The sequence below is a fragment of the Mobula hypostoma genome, chromosome 1 (genome assembly GCF_963921235.1).
Source record: "Mobula hypostoma chromosome 1, sMobHyp1.1, whole genome shotgun sequence".
Classification (NCBI taxonomy): Eukaryota; Metazoa; Chordata; class Chondrichthyes; order Myliobatiformes; family Myliobatidae; genus Mobula; species Mobula hypostoma.
The window spans coordinates 145544338-145571408 of record NC_086097.1 but is presented as its reverse complement, the minus strand read 5'-3'; the positions used below and the strand labels follow the sequence as shown (position 1 = coordinate 145571408).

General features: G+C 38.8%; 1 protein-coding gene across 2 annotated transcripts in view; it reads right to left on the bottom strand.

The window, feature by feature from the left end:
• The window catches only part of scap (SREBF chaperone), a 125940-nt gene that overhangs the window by 43317 nt on the left and 55552 nt on the right, over positions 1-27071 (bottom strand). For both annotated transcript variants that reach the window (XM_063057486.1, XM_063057479.1), the window contains 7 exons: positions 21401-21558; positions 18406-18626; positions 11771-11876; positions 9396-9568; positions 7941-8067; positions 7033-7145; positions 2072-2166 (listed from right to left, as the gene is read on the bottom strand). In XM_063057486.1, the coding sequence (XP_062913556.1) occupies positions 2072-2166; positions 7033-7145; positions 7941-8067; positions 9396-9568; positions 11771-11876; positions 18406-18626; positions 21401-21558 (993 nt within the window). The remainder of the gene's footprint in view (positions 1-2071; positions 2167-7032; positions 7146-7940; positions 8068-9395; positions 9569-11770; positions 11877-18405; positions 18627-21400; positions 21559-27071) is intronic.

Here is a 27071-nt window from a genome sequence, read left to right as displayed (position 1 = left end):
AAATAAAACCTGTACACAGTTTAACTTCCAAATGAATCCTTGTGACTTTCTGTTCCTTTGAAACTACACAGGGTTGACAATAGAGAATGTTTCTCCTATTCATGCCATTGTTAGGGGTGTATCCCTGCTACTTAATGCAGAACTCAGGAGAGATCTGTTTTGTCTGTTAACCTACATAGTTGCATATTCAGAATCAGAATCTGGTTTAATATCATCGGCATGTGTCGTGAAATTTGTTAACATAGCGGCAGCAGTACAATGCAATACACGATAATGTAGAAAAAAAAGTAAATCAATTACAATAATTACATATATATTTACTGTAATTAATTTACTTATTTTTATATAAATAAAAAATAGTGCAAAAACAGAAATAATTTAAAAAGTGAGGTAGTGTATGTCCTGGGTGATGAGAGGTCCTTAATAATGGACACCACCTTTCTGAGACACTGCTCCTTGAAGATGTCTTTGATACTATGGAGGCTAGTACCCAAGATGGAGCTGACTAATTTTAGAACTTTCTGTATCTTCTTTCAATCCTATGCTGTAGCAAACACCCCCCAACCCCAATACCAGACAATGACGCAGCCTGTTAGAATGCTCTCCACAGTACCTCTTCGAAGTTTTCGAATGTTTTAGTTGACAAACCCATCTCCTCAAACTCCTAATGAAATATAGCTGCTGTCTTGCCTTCTTTATAGCTGCATTGATATGTTGGACTAGGTTAATCCTCGGATCATGACACCTAGGAACTTGAAGTTGCTCACTCTTTCCACTTCTAATCCCTCTATGAGAATCCCTCATGGAGCTACCCCTCAACACTGTAACAAAAGCAGTAAATTTTGTGTGTCTGGTTTTTGGAACAGACACCATGGCAGCACATAACAACTAGCAGAACACCTCCGAATATTCAGTATTGAATATTCAATGAGGTTTTGCTAGCTGGGATATGCTGCCATTGTAAATATGTAATTCTGTAAATATATCCTACTATATTCCAAATGTTGAAGTAAGTGATTATAATAATTGAAACTGTAGTTAATTGATTATTGTTATATTTGTGTTTAAGAAGTATAAAATGTGTCAAGACAGAGAGATTCTCTTGGATTCTCCTGGATTCTCACTCTCCTGGAAGTCAGCCGTGTGAATAAAGACTTTTATAATACCCAGTTGCAGCTTCGAGATGACTCAGATACTATTAATAAGCACAATCTTACCCTGAGATTGAACACTCATGGGTACCTGTCCGTAGTCTTTTATAAAGTATATTCGTTTAGGTTGTGTGTTGTGGATGGCATGAGCCTCTGCCCTCCATTGGCACTCCCAAAACAATCACATGGTTGTATGGCTTAGTATGATGTGCTGTGTTAATATGCAGTAGCCATCTATGGGACTGGTGTTCTGTGAGCCAAGGCAAGTAATGCAATTGTTCAATGCTAAGATATTGGTCTCAAGGATGTACCTCCACTAGCATGGCAAGCGTGGGACATTGCTGGGGACGGCAAGCAACTGCATCATGTATTGACGGACCACCCAAATCCTCTAATTACTCATTTCCACTTCTTGGACGTGATGGAAGTTGTGTTCTCTCACCTTTTAACTCTTTACTTGGCTGGATGTCCCCAGCTAATCTGAGACTTCCCTTTGGTAACAAGCCCACTATAATGACTACTAATGAACTTGTTACCATAGTGTACTAGCAGAGAGCTAAGCCTCGATCTGATTCCTGGTACAGCAGACAGAGAGCAGAGGTTTGCACCACCCTGCTAGCACAGTCGTCTGACAATAATGCACTTCCAAAGCCATATTCCACCAGCACTTGCATTCTTTGCACAAACTGAGAGCGAAGTAACTGACCAGCATATTACAATCAGGAACACGCCACAAACTCAACACAAGAACAATTCTGTTACTCATCGGCTGGGTAAGTTTCAGTATAACAATTAGTAGCCCAGCTGTCACTTGTAGATGACCTTTAATGAATAAAGTCATTTTGCAAATCAAACATTCATGTATTGTTATTCTGTTTTTAAAGTTTTGGCTAACTACAAAGACAAGTAACAAGAAATACCTGAATGGCTGGAACCAGGGTGAAGTAACCGATCAGTATGATAATGAGTTCAGTAGCCATGTTCTTCATTATGGACCAACTTTCATTGCTCAAACCTAGACAAGCATAAATCACAAGTTTAGTGATCCATATCCCAGAGTTTTGAATGAAGTGGCAAAAGAAACAGTGAATAGTCTGATAATGGTCACTCAGAAGTCTATATATAGAAGGAAAAAAGAAGTAGAATACTGCAAACATGTGAAGAGGTACAAAACATACGAGAAAAATTATGTAAACTTTAATAAGGGACGTCATATTAAGATACATAAAATAATGGTTTGATTGAACATGGTCAATGTAGATCTATGAGAGAAAATCAGGTTTTGCTAATCGTTTTGTGTTCCGTGGGACATATTTTGCAGAGTTGATGAGGAGAATCTAGTGAATGTGTGTATTTAGATTTTCAGAAGGCTTTTGATAACACCTCACACAAGAGATGATACACAAGGTTAGAGTGGATGGAACTGGGAGCAATATACTAGCAAAGATTTAGAGTTCGTTGAAATAATAAAATTGCACCCAAAGTAGCACATACTGAAAGATTCAAAGTACACTTTTTATCAAAGAATGTATAAATTATGCAACCTTGAGATTTGTTTGCTTACAGGTAGTCACAAAGCAAGAAACCCGAAATAACCCTATAGAAAAAAAATGACTAACAACCGATGCAAAAGAAAAAGAAAAACATAAATCATGCAAACAACTGAAGTGAAAAACATATAAACAGGTCTTTTACAGAAGGGTCTGTGAAGAAGTTCTTGGCCCAGAACATCAACTATCTATTCACTTCCATGGATGCTGCCTAGCCTGCTGAGCTCAGCCAGCATTTTATGTGTGTTGCTTTGGATTTCCAGCATCTGTAGACTTTCTGTTTATCTTTCACAGAACAGCTGACTACAACGAGGTATTGCAGAAAATAGAGCCTGCAACCCAATAAGATGAGTGGGCAGTAACATGGCAAAATGGGTTTGAGGAGCTGAGTATTTACTTCAGCTCTTCTTCTCTCTTTGTTCTCAAAAAGTTAAAGATACAGATAGTCACCCAACCTCACACTCAATATCAGCAAGATCAAAGAATTGATTGTAGTCTTCATCAAGGGGAAGTTGGTCAATCCTCATTTCAGGAGTCAATAGTAGAAAACAACCTGTTTCGAGTTCCTGGGCACCAACACTGCGGAAGGTCTATTCTGGGCACAGCACACCGATGCAATCACAAAGGTGGCACACTTCTTCATGAGTTTAGGAGAATTGGTACATCACCAAAGACTTACAAATTTCTACAGCTTTATGGTACGAAGTATTCTGACTTGTTGCATCAAGCCTGGTATGGAACCTCTAAAGAACACAACTACAAAAGGCTGCAGAGTTATAAACTTAGCCAACTCTATCATGGGCACAACCCACCTGACCATCGGAAACATCCTCAAGGGATGATGCCTCAGGAAGGTGTCTATCACTAAAAACCCTCACCACTCAGGACACATCCTCTTCTCATTACTACCATTAGGAAGGAGGTACAGGAGACTGCACACACACATTCATCCATTAAGGAGTAGTTCTCTGCCTTCCTGCACCAGATTTCAGAATGGTTCATGAACCTTATTCCTTTTTTCTCACACTACAAATTTTGCATCATATAAATCAGTGACTCTGAAATAAATTTCATTTCAGTCAAATTCACCTAATATTTATACCCATTAACTTAGATGGTTTCCCCGAGGTCACAAACTGAGGGAATAATTAATCCAATAATATACGTGCAGGGTCCAGCATAGAACTGGCATATAAACTACAGGGTTGCCGAAACAAATAAGCCTATAAATATACACAAAATACAGGAGGAACTCAGCAGGCCAGGCAGCATCTATGGAAAAAAAAAAATAGTCAATGTTTCAGGCTGAGACCCATCGGCAGGACTGGAGAAAAAAATACAAGGAGTAGATTTAAAAGGCAGCCTCTACTCCTCCTTCCTCACTACCATTCAGGGCCCCAAACAGTCCTTCCAAGTGAGTTGACACTTCACCTGTGAGTCTGTTGAGGTCATATATTGTGTCCGATTCTCCTGGTGTGGCCTCCTGTATATCAGTGAAACCCTACGTAGATTGGGACACCACTTTGCGGAGCACCAATGCTCCATCTGCCAGAAGAAGCGGGATCTCCCAGTGGCCATCCTTTTTAATTCCACTTCACACTCCAATTCCTATGTCAATCCATGGCCTCCTCTACTGTCACAATGAGGCTACATTCAGGTTGGAGGAACAACACCTTGTATACCGCCTGGGTAGCCACCAACCTCATGGCATGAACATCGAATTCTTGAACTTCTGGTAATGCCCACACCACCCCCCCCCCTCCACGCACCCCTTCCCCCACCACCCTTCATCATTTCCCTCTCTCACCTTAACTCCTTGTCTGCCCATTGCCTCACTCTGGTGCTCCTCCCCCCTTTTCTTTCTTCCATGGCCTTCTGTTCTCTCCTATCCAACTCCCCCTTCTCCAGCCCTGGATCTCTTTTGTCAATCAACTTCCCAGCTCTTTCCTTCATCTGCCTCCTCCCGGCCTCACCGATCACTTTGTGCTTCTCTCTCCCCTCCCCCACATTTTAAATCTACTCCTCAGCTTTTCTTCTCCAGTCCTGCCAAAGGATCTCGGCCCGAAACAGCAACTGTACTTTTTTCCATAGATGCTGTCTGGCCTGCTGAGTTCCTCCAGCATTTTGTGTGTGTTTCGCTTGGATTTCCAGCATCTGCAGATTTTCTTGTTTGGAGTGAAGTCTATTAATATCTTTCAGAAGAAGAAAAATTGTATCATTGCCTTAACTTGACTGTATTTGTGACTTTTTTCACACAATGTGGTTAGCTCTTAATGCCTTTTGATGTAATGATTAATTTTTCAGCACTATTAGAGATGGGTTATAAATACAGCCTGGCTATTTTCATCTACTCACTGAATTATTGTGGGGTGGGGGGGGGGGAGGTGGTATCAGTTTATTATAACTTCATAAAAGTCATAAAATATATAATGTTGTGCATACGTGAGTAGTGGTAAACTGTGGTCAGGGAAAGGAGTAGAATATTATATTAAATATATGCTCAACACCATATCGAGCCATTTAATAAATTATTTTATTGAATCAAGTTATATCTCTACCATGATTACCCTAATCACACAAAACTACCTGATGGAAAAATAAGATTAAATTGAAACAATGAGAGAAAAAAAAAATTCAACATTTGCAGATTTTATTGATGGTGCAATTTAATGCAATATTTACATGACAGGTGCCAATGAAAACAGATAAATAATATACTAAAACATTAGACCTAAGACATAGGAGCAGAATTAGGCCATTTGGCCCATCATATCTGCTCTGCTATTTCATCATAGCTGATCCTCTCTCTCAACACCATTCTCCTGCCTTCTCCCCTTAATCTTTCATGCCCTGACTAATCAAGGACCTATCAACCTCCACCTTAAGTACTCCAAATCACTTTGCCTCCACAGCTGCCTGTGGCAATGAATTCCACAGATTCACAACCCACTGACTATAGAAATTCCTCCTCATCTCCGTCCTAAATGGACGTCCTTCTATTCTGAGGCTGTGCCCTCTGGTCCTAGACTCCTCCCACCAAATGAAACGTGTTCACGGCATCCACTCTATCTAGGCCTTTTAGGTTTCATTGAGATTCCCCTCACTCTTCTAAATTCCAAAGAGTACAGGCCCACCACATGTTGAAGGTAGCAGGGCACATAGATGAAATGATAAGGAGAGAACCAGGATACTTCACCAACCAAGTTACTGAATACAAGCAGGGAAGTCATGCTAAATTATATAAAACTCTAGTCTGACCACAGCTGGAAGACAGTGTCAGTTTGCCAAAATTTTAGAGGATGCAGAAATTGGCAAAATGTTAATAGTTTTATGGGAAGACAAACTTTAGGCTGAATTTATTTGCTTTGGATCAATGGACACAAAGCGGAGGTTTAATTAAGGTACACGAAATTATGAAGAGGATGAGATAAGATGAAAAAGGAACAATTTTGTTTGGCAGAGTTGTTGGTAACAAGTAAAAATTCCTTTCACCCAAAGAGAAGTGAACTCTAGAACTTTGTCAGAAACCACCTTAACTTAGAATGTACCTGGACGAGTACTGAAGAGACTCTACACTAATGTGGGCTCATTGAAAGATACACAGAGAGAACTTAGCACTATCATAGAAACATACAGCTCGGAAATGAGCCCAATTCAGCCAAGGCAATCAATGTGCCTATCTGTACTAGTCCCATTTACCCATATAAGGTCTGTGTTACTCTAAATTTTTCCTATCGTAGTACCTCTCCACAATTTTAAACATTGTTGCTAAAGTTCACGTAAACTAAATCTACCACTCTGCCTTCAACAATTTTCTTCACTGCCTACTCAAAAAATAATTGAGCAACACACACAAAGTGTTGGAAGAACTCTCAATTCAGGCAGCATCTATGGATGGTTTAAACTATATATTTTGGGCCGAGACCTTTCATCAGGACTGTAAAGGAAAGGACCAAAGGATCTTCTATCTTCCTCCCTTCCAGACCAGAATAAGCGTCTCAGCCCGAAAAATTGATTGTTCATTCCTCTCCATAGATGCTGCCGAACTTTGAGTTCCTTCAGCATTTTGTGTGTGTTGCCCAAGATTTCCAACATCTGCAGAACCTCTTGTATTTATAATCTAAATACTTGCAGTTTTGAACAGCATAGAAAAAGCAGGCCAAATGGTTTCCTTATTTGCTGTAAGCTCATATGATTCTATGGATTCAACCAGCAATAAATGACTATTTTGAAATACGCCGTGTCCAAATGAAGGGGTCAGCTGTGTCAGCTCGAAAGTAATAAAACAAGGTAAAATAACAAAGGCAAACTAAACATATATATATTTTTACCTTGTGCAATTCGTAGTTTAACTTCAAGATCCACAGGGGTGGAGACAACTGACTTGGTGAGAACAAGGACATTCTCCAAACCAATGACCACAACAAGGTAAGGAAAGATCTCTCTTTGAAAAGCAAAGACAATTTGATTAAAAAATCATTAACAGTCTTAGATATCTATAATCTGCAAAATTCCTTACAATCACAATATCTGAGGCATTGATCGTGTGGATAGTCAGAGGCTTTTTGCCAGGGCTGAAATGACTAACATGAGAGAGCACAGTTTTAAGGTGCTTGGAAGTAGGTACAGAGGGATGTCAGAGGTAAGTTTTTTTTACGCAGAGAGTGGTGAGTGCATGGAATGGGTTCCCGGCAACTATGGTGGAGGCAGATACAATACGGTCTTTTAAGAGACTCCTGGATAGGTACATGGAGCTTAGAAAAATAGAGGGCTATGGGTAACCCTAGATAATTTCTAAAGTAAGTACATGTTCGGCACAGCATTGTGGGCCGAAAGGCCTGTATTATGCTGTAGGTATTCTACGTTTCTATATCCTGAATTGATTAAACTTGTAGAAAATTTTTTATGAACAGGACAGATATTCCTCCATAACTGTAGATTTGCTTTGCTTCCTTCAGTATCATGATATTCAACCAATGACAACTTCCCTTCCAAGTTGCCATGTTAGTAAAACCAACCCTTCTTGGCCAAGCTTCTGATCATCTGCCCTAACATACACCTGAGGCTCAGTGTCAAATTCTGTTTTAATTCTGGCAGCTGTCAGAGATACTACATAATTTAAAACTGCTACCTCCTTTGTTATTGCTCCTTACATTTGAAGCTGGTAGCATTCATGTAATGATGAAACAATATAAACAGAACTAAAGGTATTAATGAGAAAAGTTTAATTGTCACTTACCCTCCATTCAAAGTAGGTGTAAGGCCAAATAGTGTACACAGACCAACAGACATAAGAAGGGAACTAAGAACAGTTGCCACTGCTGCAAGTGCAAGACCCCATTTTGATTTCACCATGTCAATTTTCCCTGCAAAATTACATGATATGACTCAAAAACCATGAATAAAAAAGAAAAAGAATTGATCTAAGCTTAATTTTTTGAAAGAAAATTCACCAAAGCTACACGATGGCTATTTTTACAAAAGAATGCTACTTAATGCAATTTCTAACCAAGAACTGAGAACTAAATGAAACGGACAGAGCTCACAAATGATGAGTAAGATCAGAAAAACTGATTTAAATACATTGGTAAATTTGAAAAAAAAAATTGAACCGGCATCTTTTGAAGAGAAACTAAAACATAGAGACATAATAAAAAAAAAAATTTGCTTTTTTTTATAGTGGAGCTGTGAGGAAACATTGCATGAGATGATGTCATAAAGGCATATCTGATTTAAAAAAGAAAAATCGAAATTTCTAGCTTATTTTAAAAAAATATTCATTCTGTCTAATCTAAAACAGAAATAGGAGATGCTGAAAATATTCAGATCCTACCACAATTATGGAAAAAGGAACAATGTCAACATTTTACATCAGAGACTCGCTTCCAGAATGTTGTGACAATGGGTCTCCGACCAAAAATATTTGACTTTCTCTTCCCACAATTGCACACTGACTGACTGACTGATTATTTTCATTACTTTCTGGACTGAATAAGTTTGATGAGACAAATCTGAATTTTGATAGTTTTTAAGATTAGGTAGCAGTAAAAAAATTAGGTACACAAGAAGCTCAGTGCACTTAGTCATAGAATAGCAGGTTGCCAGCTGAAATTCTCTGCACTTGACATTATTCCCCTCAACCAGTCTAACCTACTCACTAGGGGAACTGGACAGAATTAGGAACTCTCTCACATCCTGCAGGGAGCCATAGGTCCAAAACAAATTTCAAGCTACTTTAACCTGGACCTGAGAAATTTGCTTACTTACCCAACATTATTTTTCAATTATCCAAAATGGTTTCAATGCACCTAAAATGGTTACGTCTGTACACTGCAAGCACTAAGGCTTGGTAAAATAACCGCCACTACTGCAATAAACATCACAGACCCAATCCCCAGTTACAGGGGCGGGAATTGTGACCATCATTAAATTGACTGACAGGGGGTTTTATTAAGACCAGTTATAGACCAACCAGAAATAAAGTGCAGAAATAAGCTCCAAAAAAAAAAAGAGAAAATTCTGGAAATACTTAAGCAGGTCAGGCAACCTTTATGGAGACAAGGTTTTAAAATTCCAGATTAATCAAATTCTCACACCACAGATGTCATTATGCTACATATTTACAGAAGTTTCTGGTTTTATTTCAAAATGATGAACTTTAATACATTGAATAAGATTTCAAATTGCAACTTACTGGTAGAGAAATAAATGTATGCAAAAAGAATGATGTACGTTGTGACCAGAGGAATTAACTCAGCAATGCCAATTTCCTCCTTAAAATGGACGTGGACTATCTGATCTTCCCTCAATGTGCTGTTAGTACCAGGATGAAGCTGCCTTAACCTCAAGCGGAGGCTCTTTAGAAATCTGAAAAAGGTCAAAATAAGACAAGTTGGATTTCCTAAAGAACACTTAACATTTTGCAATATGCACCAATTAACTCTGCAGCTGTGGCCTGCGGCCATCGGGCTACTGGACCGGCTGCAGCACTGAACTGGTTCTGTGACTGTGGTCTCACTTTTAGGGACTCTGCAGTTCTATGTATAATTTGTTTACTTCTTTAATTTCTTCTTTTTTTTGGTACCTTGGATGTTTTACAGTCTTTGTTGTGTGGGACTTTTTTTGAGGATTTTATTGTGTTTCTTTGTTTTGTGGCTGCCTACAAAACACTGAATCTCAAGGTTGCATATGGTATATATACTTTGATCTCTGAAATTCTTTTTGTTAATTCCTTTTTTAAAAATTTTATTTAGAAATACAGCACAGAATGCATCCTTCCAGTCCTTGAAGCAGTGCCACCCACCTAAGGTAATTATAGGTCAATTTACAATGACCAATTCACCTACTAACCAGTATGCCTTTGGACTATATGAGGAAACTGCAGCACCTGGAAAAAACCCAAGCGCTCTATGGGGAGGACGCACAGATTTCTTACAGAGGACACCTGGATTGAACTCCAAACTTCGATGCCCTAAGCTATAATGGTGTTGCACTAACCACTACACTACCATGGCAACAGAAAATGTAAGCTAGTTCTTAGCTAACACGTTCTGCTGGATAACATGCATGTGGTTGATGATAATGTTTTGTGTGGCCAGCTTTTCTTCTATTGCCACTCCTGCCCACGAAAGTGGAACTTATCTCCGAGATCCATTTCTTTCCATTCTCACTAAATTACTAAACTAACTTCACTTCTTAATCCATATAACTGTTACTATGTTCTCTCCCTCAGTATTCTCTATTTACCAGAGATACAATTTCTCCAGTTCCCATACCTTTCATTTTAAGCAAACTTCATGCAATACAACATATAACCATATAACAATTATAGCACGGAAACAGACCATCTCAGCTCTTCTAGTCTGTGCCAAACTCTTACTCTCACCTAGTCCCACCGACCTGCATTCAGCCCATAACCCTCCATTCCTTTCTATCCAATTTAACTTTAAACAACAACATCAAACCTGCCTCAACCACTTCTGCTGGAAGCTCGTTCCACACAGCTACCAGTCTCTGAGTAAAGAAGTTCCCCCTCATGTTACCCCTAAACTTTTGTCCTTTAACTCTCAACTCATGTCCTCTTGTTTGAATCTTCCCCACTCTCAATGGAAAAAGCCTATCCACGTCAACTCTATCAATCCCCTTCATAATTTTAAACACCTCTATCAAGTCCCCCCTCAACCTTCTACGCTCAAAAGAATAAAGACCTAACTTGTTCAACCTTTCTCTGTAACTTAGGAGATGAAACCCAGGTAACATTTTAGTAAACCTCCTCTGTACTCTCTCAATTTTATTGACATCTTTCCTATAATTCGGTGAGCAGAACTGTACACAATAATCCAAATTTGGCCTTATCAATGCCCTATACAATTTCAACATTACATTCCAACTCCTATACTCAATGTTCTGATTAATTAAGGCCAGCATACCAACAGTTTTCTTCACCACCCTATCCACATGAGATTCCACCTTCAGGGAACTATGCACCATTATTCCTAGATCCCTCTGTTCTACAGCATTCTTCAATGCCCTACCATTTACCATGTATGTCCTATTTTGATTAGTCCTACCAAAATGTAGCACTCATATTTATCAGCATTAAACTCCATCTGCCATCTTTCAGCCCATTCTTCTAACTGTCCTAAATCTCTCTACAAGCTTTGAAAACCTACCTCATCGTCCACAACGCCACCTATCTTAGTATCATCTGCATACTTACTAATCCAATTTACCACCCCATCATTCAGATCATTAATATATATGACAAACAACACTGGACCCAGTACAGATCCCTGAGGCACACCGCTACACACTGTCCTCCAATCTGACACACAGTTATCCACCACTACTCTCTGGTGTCTCCCATCTAGCCACTGCTGAATCCATTTTACTACTTCTATATTAATGCCTAACGATGGAAGGAATAAAGAATAGTGTACAAAATTTTGCTTAAGTTCAAGGGCATACAACCAATTTATCTCACTTGCATATTCAATAATTCTGAACTAAATTTTCTCAGGATGGAAAAGTCAAACAGAGGTTCCACAAAACACTTAACAATGACTTTACCTCGAGTGGTACTCCTGCAGGATGACAGTGATGGCATAGGAGACCACCTGTTTGCGATTGTGCAAGTTAACGCCACTGTGCTTCCCAGGTATACCAAACAGCAAATCTGCACATAAATTAATTATGAGTATTATTTCTGCTTTTATCCTAAGTACAATCTATTCATTATGAATGACCTTAAGCTAAACAATTTCCCAGTAGCCCAATTTTGCAGCTTTTCAAGTTAGTCTAAGCAAACAATATTTTCTAAACCCCAATTTAACTTTCCATTGGTGATGGACTAACTTTTGCTTGGTGAAGCTAACTACAAGCATTTACATAATGTTTTGGCCTTTCCTCATTATAATCTCCCCGTAAGTTTCCAGAGGATTTGCAATTACTTTTGTTATGTTTTCCCTACCCTCTTTATACAATTGTGAAATTCTGATAAATTCTTTACACTTTTCTTGCTAATTTACTCATAAAAGTTATGTTATCCTTTCTGTTAGATTTGGTCATCCTTCCTAAAGCTTTCCTAATTTTTGTGCTTATTGCTCCTTTCAGTAACCTAATAAGCTTGTTTTGATCTCATATTATTCCTAGCCTTAGATAGCTATGAGTGGATCATTTTTCTTTTGGAGTTTTGCTTTTTTAGTGGAAAATACATTTGCTGTTAATATTGAAAAAGGCTATAGATGTTTGTCATTATTTATGCACAAAGCAATGAAAAAATATCAACCTGAAATGGTAAATACAAACATTTGTATATTTTTTCTCTCAGGTGCTACTTGACCTGCTGAACTTTTTTATTAATTTATTTATGAGTTTCTACAATACAACAGGAAAAAAACCCACCAGCAAAAAATAGATTTATACAGTGCAAACTAAACATGACTAATATACAATTCATAACAATAAAGAAAAAGCACCCAAAATTTAAAATCATATAAAGTTAGTATCCTCCCCACCCTCACACTACACAACTCCAAGCCAACCATTTCAATGTAAAGAAAAGTTAAACAGAGCTTTTGTCACCACAGAGCTGTAAATATAAAAAAAGTATATTGCCTACTACCTATAAACTGTAATAAAACCGTAAAACCAGAAAAAAAAAGCTGAAAGTAAGGGAATAAAATACAAAAAGGGATAAACCTTTAATCTAAAGAGGAATTATGAAAATATTCAAGGTCCCCACAACTTATGGAACTTAATGTCCGAATTAATAAGTGAATAATGAATCTTTTCAAGGTCTAAACAGGACATAATGTCTCTAAGCCATTGAGTATTGAGTGGGTGGGGCAACATCTCTCCACCTAAGAAGAACTAAACGCCTAGCCAAAAAAGAGGTAAAAGATAACGTTTGACGTTTAGTCAGACTCAAATGCATGTCAACTTCACCTGAGGTGCCAAAAAGAGCAATTTTAGCTTCTAAGTGGCAATTAAGAATATGGGATAAAGTTGAAAAGACTTCTCTCCAAAATTTCTCCAAACTAGGACAAGCCCAATACATACGGAAGAGAGAAACCTCGCCCCCATAACACTTGTCACAAAAGGGACTAATATCAGGATAGAACCACAATAATTTAGTTTTAGACATACGAGCCCTATGTACAACCTTGAACTGCAAAAGACAGTGGTGAGCGCATAAAGAGGTTGAGTTAACTGAATTAAGAATTGAATCCCAAACCTCGTCGGACAGAGAAATATTTAAATAATGCTCCCAAGCAGTTCTAGTTTAATCAAAGGGGGCACGCCTCAAGGTCGCTAATTTATCGCGAATAGTAGATATTAAACCTTTACCCAATGGATTTATAGAAAGAAACAAGTCCAGAACATTTTTTTCCGGCACCTCAGGAAAGTTTGGTATTGAAGGGTTGATAAAATGTCTAATTTGAAGATAACTAAAAAAATGAGTATTAGGTAGGTTAAACTTTGCAGACAATTGTTCAAAAGTTGCAAAGCGATTATCTATGGAAAGATCTTCAAAGCACCTAATGCCCATTCTGTGCCAGACATGAAATGTTAAGTCTTGCATAGAAGGTCAGAAAAGATGGTTATGTAAAATAGGACTAGAGAGAGAGAAACCATGAAGACCATAATATTTTCTGAACTGAGCCCATATTCTCAAAGTATGTCTAAAGAGAAGATTAACAATTAGTTTAGGCAAATGACAAGGAAGTGCAGATCCAAGAAATGCGGAAATGGAGAAACCCTTATTAGAGTTAAACTCCATTGCCACCCATTTTGGGCAGTCAGACTGATTATAAAAGAAAGACCAAAAAATACGACGACGTATATTGGCTGCCCAGTAATACAAGTGAAAATTAGGCAAGGCCATGCCACCTTCCCTTTTAGGTTTTTGAAGGTGAACTTTATTAAGTCTGGAGTGTTTGCCCTTCCATAAATAGGATGAAGTAATAGAATCTAACGAATCAAAAAAAGCTTTAGGAATAAAAATTCGTATAGATTGAAATAAGTATAAAAATTTAGGGAGGATATACATTTTAACAACATGAGTTCGACCTACCAGAGACATGGACAGGGGTGACCAATGTGCCAAACTCTGTTTTGTATGATTTAAAAGATTAGTAAACATTTTCTCGAAAAAGACGCTTAAAATTCCTTGTTATTGTAATACCGAGGTAAGTAAAAGGGAGGTTATGAAATTCTAATATTTGTGCTTCTCTGTTAATTGGGAAAAGTTCACTCTAATGTAAATTAAGTTTGTATCTGGAAGGTTGGCTAAATTTATTAAGAAGTGAAAATATTGGGGGTAAGGAGGTAGTTGGATTTGATATAAAAAGTAAAAGATCATCAGCATAAAGAGAAACTTTATGCTCCACACCCCGCCTCTGAATCCCTGTCAATCCAGCACAGCTACGAAATGCAATCGCCAGTGGCTCTATGGCCAGATCAAAAAGTAAGGGACTTAAAGCGCACCCTTGTCGGGTGCCACATTTAAGGTTAAAGGGCTGGGATTGCTGAGAGATGGTCAAAACAGAAGCAATGGGGTATGAATATAGCAATTTAATCCATGCAACAAAATTTTTTCCAAAATCAAATTTTTCTAAAACCGCAGAAAGATAGTTCCACTCCACACGATCAAATGTTTTCTCCGCATTAAGAGAGATGACACATTCAGGAATCCCAGTTGAAGGTGAATATAAGATATTAAATAGACACTGTATATTAAAAAAAGGGAGGCAATTTTTAATAAAACCAGTTTGATCTTCAGAGATAATTGAGGTATAATGTTCTCCAATCAACGAGCCAAAACTTCAGCCAAAATTTTAACCTCAACATTTAACAAAGAAATCCGCCTATACGAAGAACACTCTGTTGGGTCTTCACGTTTTTTCGCTAAAGGAATGATATTTCATTCTCCTTTTCATTGACTACAGCTGTGCCTTTACTACCATTGTTCCAAATAAACTGATTTCTAAGCTCCGGAACCTGGGCCTTAGCACTCAGATCTGCAGCTGGATCTTCAACTTCCTCACAGACAGGACCCAGGCTGTAAAAACAGGGGACAAGCTCTCCTCTACAATCACTCTGAGCACCAGTGCCCCACAAGGCTGTGTACTCAGCCCACTGCTGTACTCGCTGTACACCCATGATTGTGTAGCCAAGTTTCCATCAAACTCAATTTATAAGTTTGATGATGACACAACAATTGTAGGCCGTAATGATGAGTTTGAGTACAGAGAGGAAAGTAAGAACCTGGTGGCATGGTGCGAAGACAGTAACCTATCCCTCAACGTCAGCAAGACGAAGGAATTGGTTGTTGACTTCAGAAGGAGTAATGGACCGCATCACCCAATTTACATCACTGATGCGCAAGTGGAACAGGTCAAAAGCTTTAAGTTCCTCGGGGTCAATATCACAAATGACCTGACTTGGTCCAACCAAGCAGAGTCCAATGCCAAGATGGCCTACCAGCGCTTTTACTTCCTGAGAAAACTAAAAAAAATTTGGCCTGTCCCCTAAAACCCTCGCTAATTTTTATAGATGCACCGTAGAAAGCATTCTTCTAGGGTGCATCACAACCTGCTATGGAAGTTGTCCTGTCCAAGACCGGAAAAAGCTGCAGAAGATCGTGAACACGGCGCAGCACATCACACAAACCAATCTTCCGTCCTTGAACTCACTTTACACCACACGCTGTCGGAGCAGTGCTGCCAAGATAGTCAAGGACACGACCCACCCAGTCAACACACTTTTTGTCCCTCTTCTCTCCGGGAGAAGGCTCAGGAGCTTGAAGACTCGTACGACCAGATTTGGGAACAGCTTCTTTCCAACTGTGATAAGACTGCTGAACAGACCCTGACCCGGATCTGGGCTGTACCCTCCAAGTATCCGGACCTGCCTATCGGTCTTTTTTGCACTACCTTACTTTCCATTTCTCTATTTTCTATTTATGATTCATAATTTAAATATTTAATATTTACTATCAATTTGTAATTCAGGGAGCAGGAAGTGCAGAATCAAATATCGCTGTGATGATTGTACGTTTTAGTATCAATTGTTTGGCGACAATAAAGTATAAAGCATTTGCCTCATTAAATGATGCTGGTAATTTACGATGTTCAAACGAATCGGATAAAACTAAGAATAATTGAGGCAAGAGGAGTGAGGAAAATGATGTATAAAATTCTGCAGAAAACCCGTCAGGTCCAGGAGATTTACCAGACTGCAGTGCAGAAATGGCTAAGGATATTTCCTCTAGTGATAACGGCTCATTAAGTTTTACTTTGATATCAGGAGAAAGCAAAGGAATATTTAAACTATATAAGAAATGCTCGACAGAAATGCTATTATTTAAAGATTCAGAGGTATAGAGTCCAGAATAATAATTCTTAAATGTATCATTAATTTCAGAATGATTCAAGGTAATATTCCCATTTCCCATTTGAATTTTTGTAATTTGTTGTTTAGCTTTAGAACGTCTTAGTTGGTTGACTAAAAATTTACTGGATTGATCACTGTGAATATAAAACTGGCTCTTACTTTCGATAAGTTGGCGTTCAATTGGGTGAGTGGAAATAAGGTCAAACTTAGTTTGAAGTTCCACTCGCTTCTTGTACAATTCCGGATATTTGGTCTGGGCATATAATTGGTCTGTTGCTTTAATTTGACGAACCAAATCTAATCGCTCTGTATAGGTCATTCTTTTCAAATTCGCAGTATATGAAATTATTTGACCCCTCAGATAAGCTTCCATGGCATCCCAGACAACCTGAGTTGAGATTTCAGATGACATGTTAGTATTTAAGAAAAAAGTTATCTGGTCCCTCATAAATTTTACAAAATCATTATCCGACAACAGGGTCGGATTAAAACGCCAGTGTTTATTCATAGGGGGAAGACCAGGAAGAATTATAGACAGGGCAACTGGGGCATGATCTGAAATCAACATACTCTGATAATCACAACAGCGAACAGATGGAATCAGCAGGTTATCAATTTAAAAATAATCAATTCTAGTAAAAGTATGATGGACGTAAAAAAAAATAATCTCTCTCACTTGGATGGAAAAAACGCCATACCTCGGAGATACCATAATTAGAAAGGAAGGACTGAATTGATAAAACAGATTTACTTGGTAGTCTAGAACAGAAGACGATCGATCCAAAACTGGATCTAACCAACAGTTAAAATCACCGCCCAATATAAGAGAATATAAACTCAGGTCAGGCAATAAAGAGAAAGAACGATCAAAAAACTCCACATCATCCGAATTGGGAGCGTACAGGTTAGCCAAGACTACCATAGTATTATACAATTTCCCAGAGACAATAATAGATGAACTTTGGTGGGGGGGGGGGGGGACGGACAGACGGGAGTGGGTCGGACCACCGCCGCAGCTGGTGGGCCATTTTACTCCTGTCACTGTGGGGCGAGCACAGATAATCAATAAAACCATATCTTAGCAACGTGTACGCCAACAATAAATGAACTTTAACTTCAAATACTGTTTTTAATTTGAGAATACCACAATCTGCAGATTTAGATTTTCTAATGTAAATTTACAAATTATATTGGCCAAGATGCTAGTTTCTGATGGATCTTTATCTCTCTTAAAAAGCATCAATCAAATTCTACCTTATTGTGATCACTGTTCCCCAGAGTTTGCCTTAATGCAGGCTCATTAGTTAACAACACCAATAAACATTAAATATATATTTTTTAAAAACGCAGTCAGTTTTCCTGGATATCTTACCTACATTTACTTTCAATCAATACAATCAAAAATTAATCAGCAATTTACCATAATATTGCTACAATGATGCTACAATACTATAAATTGCACACTGCACATTTACATGGAGACGTAATGTAAAGATTTTTACTCCTCATGTGCGTGAAGGATCTAAGTAATAAGGTTGATTCAATTCAAATCAAAATGCTTTAATGGGTTAAAAAAGGAAAGAGTGACCATTAAGCAGAAAAAAATATTAAAGGTGGTAAATAAAGGCATCAAAGTGCTCATGGCTGTGTTTTTGATGGTAAGGTTAACTAGAGGAGGTAGAAATGCAGAATTTGAAGAGAAGGTGGCAGACAGTACAACTGCAGGATAGCAGACACAGGAATAGGTCAGGTAATGTGTAGTTTGAAGCCAAAGAGCATTAGATTACATTCTCAAGGATCCAAGCTACCTTTGAGTGAAGCAGATGTTTGCAGAGTCTTAGGCTCGTATTGGTGGATGGTGCCAATAATATCTGGATCTGAATCAAAATGATCACGACTGTTTTTCCAAAAGTTAGCTGGAGAAATGAGGAGGCAGCCATGTTCTGGAAGTATACCCTGTAACTTCTTCAACCCTGGAAGTAGATCAGTGACTTGGAGACAGATATTTTCTAGGCTCTTCATGCCAGTACTGTTAATGATAGAAGAATGCAAGTTACTAACAGCTCATAATATATATTTTTTACATACTATATTGGCATGGTTTGATTTTGTATTCTGTTTACATGTTGACAAACTGTGGCAGCTGAGTGAATACTACGTTTATGTCATAGAAAATTACATAACAATAAAACATCTTTGTTCATTGACTTTGCATTGACACTTTCTAGAGCAATCCAGTTAGTGCATTGTTCAGTTTCTCTATTTCCTTACATTGTTTTTCTATGAAGTATTTACATCTTTTTATTGCTCTCTACTCATGTAGCTGTGACTGGGCATGTCTTTTTCTTATATGGGCCACTGATTTCTTTGCCAGTTACTTGAAATGTGCCCTCTTTCTATCAACCTTTCACCCACTGGGAATTCCATTTTGTTATAGAAAATAAACTTCCTGATTTTATCTGCCAAGCTGCAAATCTCTGCTTTCTCGGTTCCAGCTTCTCCTGTCTATTCAGATAACTAATTCCTCAGCCTTAAAATCATGTCAGTAAACTTATTGCTTCTTCTGCAAAGTTTTCCGCTTAACTGTGGAGCTAGAGACAATGGGCAGTCTGAAGCTACACTACAGTATTGCATTATTGCAGTTAAACTTCTCATCATTTATACTCTTTGCCTCCATTTATGAACTACGGGACTCCAACTGCTTTATTCAATTATTCCCTAATCTCAATGAGTTACACAAAATGAAACTTTTCGGCATATATAGGTCTTTTTATTCTTTCTTACAAAATGTAGCATCTCATGTTATAGCAGTGAATTTCATCTGCCATTCAATTATCCTTTTGAATCGCCTGACCTTTTTTTAAGTTCATAGATAACTTCCTTAGCATTTAGTATATCTCCAGGTTCCTTGTCATTTATAAATCTCAATATCATACCCTGTACTCCCAAGCCCTTGTCATTATTGTACGAAATAAAAGAGCAGTCACAAAATTAAAGCCTGGGAAACAGCATTGCATAATTTTCTCTAGACTAAACAGTCATTCACGACAACTGACCCTCCAATTTGAATTTACGCTATTGATGTTCCTTTTATTCTGTTAATTTTCTGAACAAACTTCAGATATGGTACAATATCCGACTTCATTTAAAAATCAATGCTCACAACATCAATTGCCACTTTCTTATTTAACCACCAATACCTCATCAAAAAACTAAGGAGAAGTTCAGTAGAAGTTCAAATCATCATTCAATTAACAATATTTAGCAAATTATATTGTTAATTGAATGATGATTAAATTATTAAATTATTAATTTGCTAAACAATATTAGCAAAAAAATCAATCACTATTAATTAGAAGTAAAAATCAACAATCAAGGTAATAACCCTGTTTCACATTCATATTATTTGCTCTGGATACAAAAAAAGTTTAGTTGCATGAAATGCTTTATCATATTGCATCTATACATGTTGACTATTTGGTTGTGCTCTTCCTGCATCTTGTTTTTCCCCACCTCATTACTGCCAACCATTTGGGATTGAGGACAACCTGACTGTGAGGAGAGACAGATACTAGATCTAAAATTATTTTAATGTGATAATGATAATGCACATCAGTCACCATCTGGTTGTTCGAGTCTTGAATAAGCTAGGCAGAGATTCTGGACTATCAGCACAGGAGCACCACAGGGATGTGTACTTAGCCCCCTGCTCTACTCACTTTACACTGTGTGACTAAGTACAGCTCCAACACCATGTACAAGTTTGCTGATGGCAGCACTGCTGTGGGCTGTATCAAAGATGGTGATGAATCAGCATACAGAAGGGAGAATGGAAATTTGGCTGAGTGGTGTAATAATAACAACCTCTCACTCCATGTCAATAAGACCAAGGAAACGATTATAGACTTCAGGAGAGGGAAACCAAAGGTCCACGAGCCAGTAATCGGAGGATCAGAGGTGGAGAGGGTCAGTAACTTTAAATTCCTGGGTGTCACTATCTCAGAGGACCTGTCCTGAACCAATTATATAAATATTATTGTGAAGACAGCACAGCAGTTTGCAAGAGGTTCGGCATGTCTTCGAAAACGGTGGCAAACTTCTAAAGATGCGTGGTGGAAAGTATGCAGACTGGCTGCGTTACGGCTTGATATGAGAACATCAATACCTTTGAGTGGAAAGTCCTACAAAAGGTAGTGGATTCAGCTCATGGGTAAAACCCTTCCAACCACTGAGCGCATCTACATCAAGTATTGCCATAGAAAAGCAACATCCATCATCAAAGAACCTCACCAACCAGGCCATGCTCTTTTCTCGCTGCTGCCATCGGGTAGATGGTACAAGATCCTCAGAACTCACACCACCAGCTTCAAAAGCAGTTACTACCCCTCAACCGTCAGGATCTTAACCAAAAGGGGATAAGTGCACTGATTCTACTTCTGGTGTTCCACAGCTTTAAGTACCCTTTATCTTGTTATTTCATACTTGTTATTGATTGCTATTTATTTGTATCTGCATTTGCACAGTGTGCTGTTCATTGATCCTGTTTACAGTTACTGTTCTATAGATTTGCTAAGTATGCCCACAGAAAAAAAATCTCAGAGTTGTATGTGGTGACATGTATATACTCTGGTAATAAATTTTACTTTGAATTTTAGATTCTGCCGTACAGAACAGAAGACAAACATATGGTTGCACACACAGACGTACGACACTCGTCATCTTCCTTCTCAAAACACATCTATTTTTCTCCTTTTTGCCTCCCAAAATAAGACACATATTATAAATAAACAAATCCTTTCCTACCTGTCTTGAAAGACATGATTTCTTACTTCTTCCACGAGCTGAAACACTTTTGAGAGTGGGGCACGGAATACATCAACAGCAATTAAGTTTTTGTTCCAAGGGGATACGATGGCTTTTACAAATATCTGTTGTATATATGCAACTGGGGGTCCAAAATACTACAAAGAAAAAAAGTAGAAAAACACATAAGAATTTATGGAGTGACTCAAAAACAGATTTTGGATGGCATGTTCACTGCTGTATAAAATGTTCCGGATGTGTCAGTCTGCTGCTGTCATTTAACAACCAACCAGTGAATTTTCATGTACAGTCGGCCTTCCGTATCCGCGGGTTCAACCAACTGCGGATCGGGATCGGAGAAAACCCCGGAAGTTCTCTCTGCAGCACTCGTCGTTTGAGCATTGTTCACCTCGCGTCTCATTCGGTTGCTACTTGTGTTGCGTGCACCCTTTGTTTCTGTGGAAAAAATGGCTCCTAAAAAGCAATTAAGTGGTCAAAGCAATTCCTCAACGGCTAAGAGACAGCGTAAAGTACTGTAATCTAGAAATGATTAAAAGTATTACTCATTGTTTCAGCATTGTTCGTTCGCTACTTATGTTGTGAGGGAAAGGAAGGAGTTTAAGGCTAGTAAGGAATGGCTGGCTAGCTATGTAAGGCGATACAGGCTCAAGAACTGAAAGATGATGGGAGAATCGGCATCAGCGTTCCCAGAAGAGCTACGATGGTTGTGTCTGTATTGAACATGTACAGACTTTTTTTTCTTGTCATTATTCCCTAAACAATACAGTATAACAACTATTTACATAGCATTTACATTGTATTAGGTGTTATAAGTAATCTAGTGATGATTTAAAGTATACGGGAGGATGTGCGTAGGTTATATGCAAATACTACGCCACTTTATATACGGGACTTGAGCATCCACCGGGGGGGGGGGGGTCCCAGAACCAAACCCCCACAGATACGGAGGGCTGACTGTATAGACTTAGGCTACCCACACTAGACCGGATAAATCTGTAACCAAAGCTTTTTCTCTTCGTTTTGACCCTCCATCCACACTGAAATGGCGTTTTCCTCCCCCAAAAACGGAGCTTTTCAAAAACGCTCTCCAGAGTGAATAAATCTGAAAATGCCTAATGGCCGGTGTAGTGTGTACAGGGTAACCAGCTCTTTTTAAAAACGCTGTCATGACGTGCTGGAACAGATGGTGGCAGCAGCGTGGCATTTCATTGTTTTCTTGAACACAACCTCCAACACCACAACAACAGTGGCGGACGGCTTCATGCGTGTGTTGCTTACTTTATTGTCTACATTAATTTCAACTCCCACCCCGCCCCCCACACACACACACAACCTAACAATTTCAGGACAGATGGCAACAAGACTGAAGCCAGAAGAGTTAGAAATGTACTCACCAACTACTTTGACCCATAACTTACTGAATACTGAATAAATAAGTATACTCACTTTGCCCTGTTTTCTGTCCTTGCTGGTATGAAGGTGGTTTACCTATTTATGCAAGTACTTCTCTGACAACAGATGCGTAACAGCCTAATGTAACATTGTATGGAAATACAAGATAACACTGATGCAGACATGTTTTATACATTTAACAAGGTGCTTTATTAATGTATTGCTTGAGCAAACATTCAATAGATGTAATTGTCACTAGCTTATGTTTGGCATAGACGTGAAAATGTTAAGGCCAAAAAAGGAAAATTGTAAGTTTCATTTTTACTCAGGTAAAAATAAAATAAAAAATAAAATCACTAGTAACTCCAGTAACTCGTTTTATTGCACATGTTAAACACAGCAAAATAATACAGAATGACAAACAAAAGTAAAGGCAAACAAATGAGGTAACAGCAAATTTCACTCTTGCACAGTAACAATTCTTACTGCAGTTAGTTGTAGCTGTCGTCCCTTTCATCAGTGAAGAGACTATGGCTGTAGGAAATGTTTCCAGGGTGACCCCTCTGTGGGAGTGGGGAAGATGTTGGTGGGGCCACGCGGGGGTCTGTGTGTCCATATGTGTAGCTATTGTAGTGGCTGTGAGGCTGGTATTGTGGCAGTGAAAAGTACTGGGGGGTGGGGGGGAGAGCAATCATGTTCCTCATCATTGCAAATCCCTCTGCAACAGAGTTAGTCAGTTTTTCAATGTTCATCGTCAGCCGGGTCATACTGTCCGTGAACTCCCTGTTGGTTGCCTCCATACGCTGCAGTGTCTTTTTTTAGTTTTAAGTCCTCCTGCATGAGAGCCAACAGCTGTCCGTCATTTGGCAATTTCCTTTTAAGTTTTTTCTAGTCTGTAACTGGACAAACGTGCACCAAGTATACTGTTTCCTCTTTGCTCGTTTTCTGTAGATGTGTCCTGCGCATGCCCAGTAGGAGGAGATTCGCCCAAATACCCGTTTTAATGTGGACGGAGGTATTTTCAAAACGCCTAGTGTGAACGCCTATCGTTTTTACGCGAAACCGGCGTTTTCAAAATTATCCAGTCTAGTGTGGACATAGCCTTAGTCATGAATGGTTTCATTAATTTAAATTTGTTTTTGTTTGTGAAGTAAAGAACTGTGAATCTTCAAATGGCATTGTTGCATTTGAAAGGAATTAGAATCTAAAGCAAAATATGCTAGAAACATTCAGGAGGTCAAGCAGCAATTGTAGAAAGAGAAACAGTCAATGTTTCGTACTGAAGATACTTAATTATAAGTTCTTTGTAATTAAAATGTTTCACATAATAGATTTAACAACTTTCGAGATGTAGCAGATTATAAAACCAATGACTGGAAAGGTACTTATAGCCCTGCAGATCAAGTCCCGATGGGGTGGGCGGCCTCACGTGGATACATTGTAAAGCAGCAAAGAAGGGTCAGTGAGCTTGCCATGTTTAACCAGACAATTATTTGAAAATAAACACGTTATCCCATTCACTGTCAAGATGAAACAGGAACTGATCTGGAAATCTATTCTTTAATATCTACTTCAAGAGATGTGACTTTATGCCAGCAGCTACAAACTGGGGGAACTCAGTGAGTCAGACAACTGAGTTAACATTCAAGATACTTAGAAGCAGGAGATCACATTTTGTCTCCAGACTGGAACATCAGCAGGATTGAGACCACAGGAATACAAGATCCATTTAATGGCAAATCTGACAATGGCACAAACAGATGTGATCTTTCATGGGATTATAGTAGCAGAGATGTGGATGGGAAAGAGTCAAGTTTACACTGATGACACGGCATTGAAAGTGAGAAGTTGGTTGTATCAACAGCTGCAATGATATTTTGTCAAAGACTGCAGTGAGGAAAAAGGTACAGGATAGTTCTTAGCTAACATTATTGAAGGAATATTGTACACAAGAAGCCTGAGAGCTAATGCTAAAAATAACATAAGTGACATAAGTAACAGAGAATACGGTCCACCTTTATTTATAAAGGTGCATGCTATTTAATTCTTAATACATTTTGTGTTGAATATCAACAACTACAATTTCTAGAACAAGATCATAAAGCCTAATAGAAAAACAAAACAATGTAGCTATGGTAAATCTGAAATAAAATAGAAAGCTCTGGAAATACTCAGCATGCCAGGCAGTATCTGTAGAGGAAGTAACAGAATTAAATATTACAACAATGACTTTTCATGTTCCTTCATATTTTGACGAGAAGATAATGGAAGGGCTTCAGAACATCAGATAGTAGGTCGCTAACCAAAGGATATCCAGTCTCTGACTAGCTCCTATCCTCACTGAATTAATGTCCAGCTGAGATTATGGTTAGTGGTAAGTGTCCAGATGTTAATGATGGTAGAAGTATTGCCACTGAAAATCAAAAGTATGTGGTTAGACTTTATTATCTTGCTGGAAGTAGCCGAAGTCTTTACTTCCGTGGTGCAAATGTCACTTTTCATTAATCAAACATGGAGTGCTTCATTTGTTATATATTTAGAGATACAGCACAGAATACGCCATTCCGGCCCTTCGAGCTGTGCCAACAGCGCCCCCCGATTTAATCATGGGACAATTTACGATGACCAATTAATTAATCATAGTCTTTGGAAGCTGGAGCAGCCGGAGGAATCCCACGTATTCCATGGGGACAACATAAAAACTACTTATAGGGGACACTGTGGTTGAACTCCTAACTCTGAGGTCTCGCGCTAACTGCTACATTACTGTACCACCCACTTAATGATGAGTTACAAATAGAATTGTACACTGTGCGGTCATCAGCCAACATCCCCACTTCTGGCCTTAGAATGACTGGACCTAGGATACTGTCCCGAGGAAGTCTTGTAGAATGTCTTGCATGACTGGACTTCAACAAACATAAACACCTGCAATAGTGCAAAGTAACACTCCAGTCATTGGAATTTATTTACAGACGTATATCAGGTCACCTTGATACCACCTGCAATTAAATGATACTTTAATGTCCAAAGAAATCTATCCCAACTCATATCTTTCATTTACATTTGGATTAAATCTGTGATGAAATCTGAAGCCAAGTAGTAGTGGCAAACTCAAATTAGGCATTGGGGAGCAGATTATTAGCAAGTAGGTAGCATTTGATTATACTATTGCTGATACCTTCCCTGCTTTAGTCGATAACTGATTGTAGACTGACTGGCTGGCAATTAGTCAGTTGTATTTTTCCTGCCTGCATAACAGAATGTACTCAGGCTATTTTTCACATTATTGGTTAAAAAGCTGGGTTACGTAATTTTTGTCAAGCTCAGGCTTATGTCGGATTAAAGACTGGAGAAGCATTAGCAAGTTAAGTTAAGAGATAATTAATGTATAAATGGCATTTCCACTAAAACCAATGCCGTAGTACCTGCCATTCATCTGCCCTTGACACACCTAGAAAACAAGGATGCTTGCAGTATGTCACAATGCCATTTCTGGATTTCACTTTGGCATTCAACACTGTTGTCCCATAACCTTGGTGAACAGTCTCCTACTCTTTGGTCTAATAGATCAATGTGCAACTGGGTGTTGACCTTCCTAACCAACAGACCTCAGAGTTGGGATGCACAACTGTTTCTCCCTCCTCATCATGCTTGACACGGGTGTCCCAGGACTATGTGCTGAACTCTTTGTACACTTTCTACACTGTACACTTTGGCCACACATGACTGCACAATAAAACACCCGAGCGATCACATTGTCATGTTCGTCAATGACACAACAGTAATGGGGCTCAACACCAACAACTATGAGATGGCCTACAGAGAGGAGATGGAAGACCTTGAGGCCTGGTACCAGACAAATAACCTCTTCCTTAATGTCAGCAAGAGAAGGGAGATTGTTATCGACTTCAGGAGAGCTCGCACTGCTCACACCCTTCTTCACATTGGTAGCACAGCAGTAGAAACTGTGAGCAGTTTTAAACTCTTGGGAATGCACATCTTGCACAACCTTTCAAGGCCCCAAAACACATCCTCTACAGTCAAGAAAGCTGACCAACATCTCTACTTTCTGAGGAAGCTGATGAGAGCTGGACTCTGCACCTCAATACTCACGACCTTCTACAGATGCACGGTTGAGAGAATCCTAACATGTGCATTACTGTGCGGTATGGAAACTGAAATGCAGTAGACAGGAGGGCTTCACAATAGGTAGTTAAAAATGCTCAACACAAGACTGGCATGAGCCTACCCACCA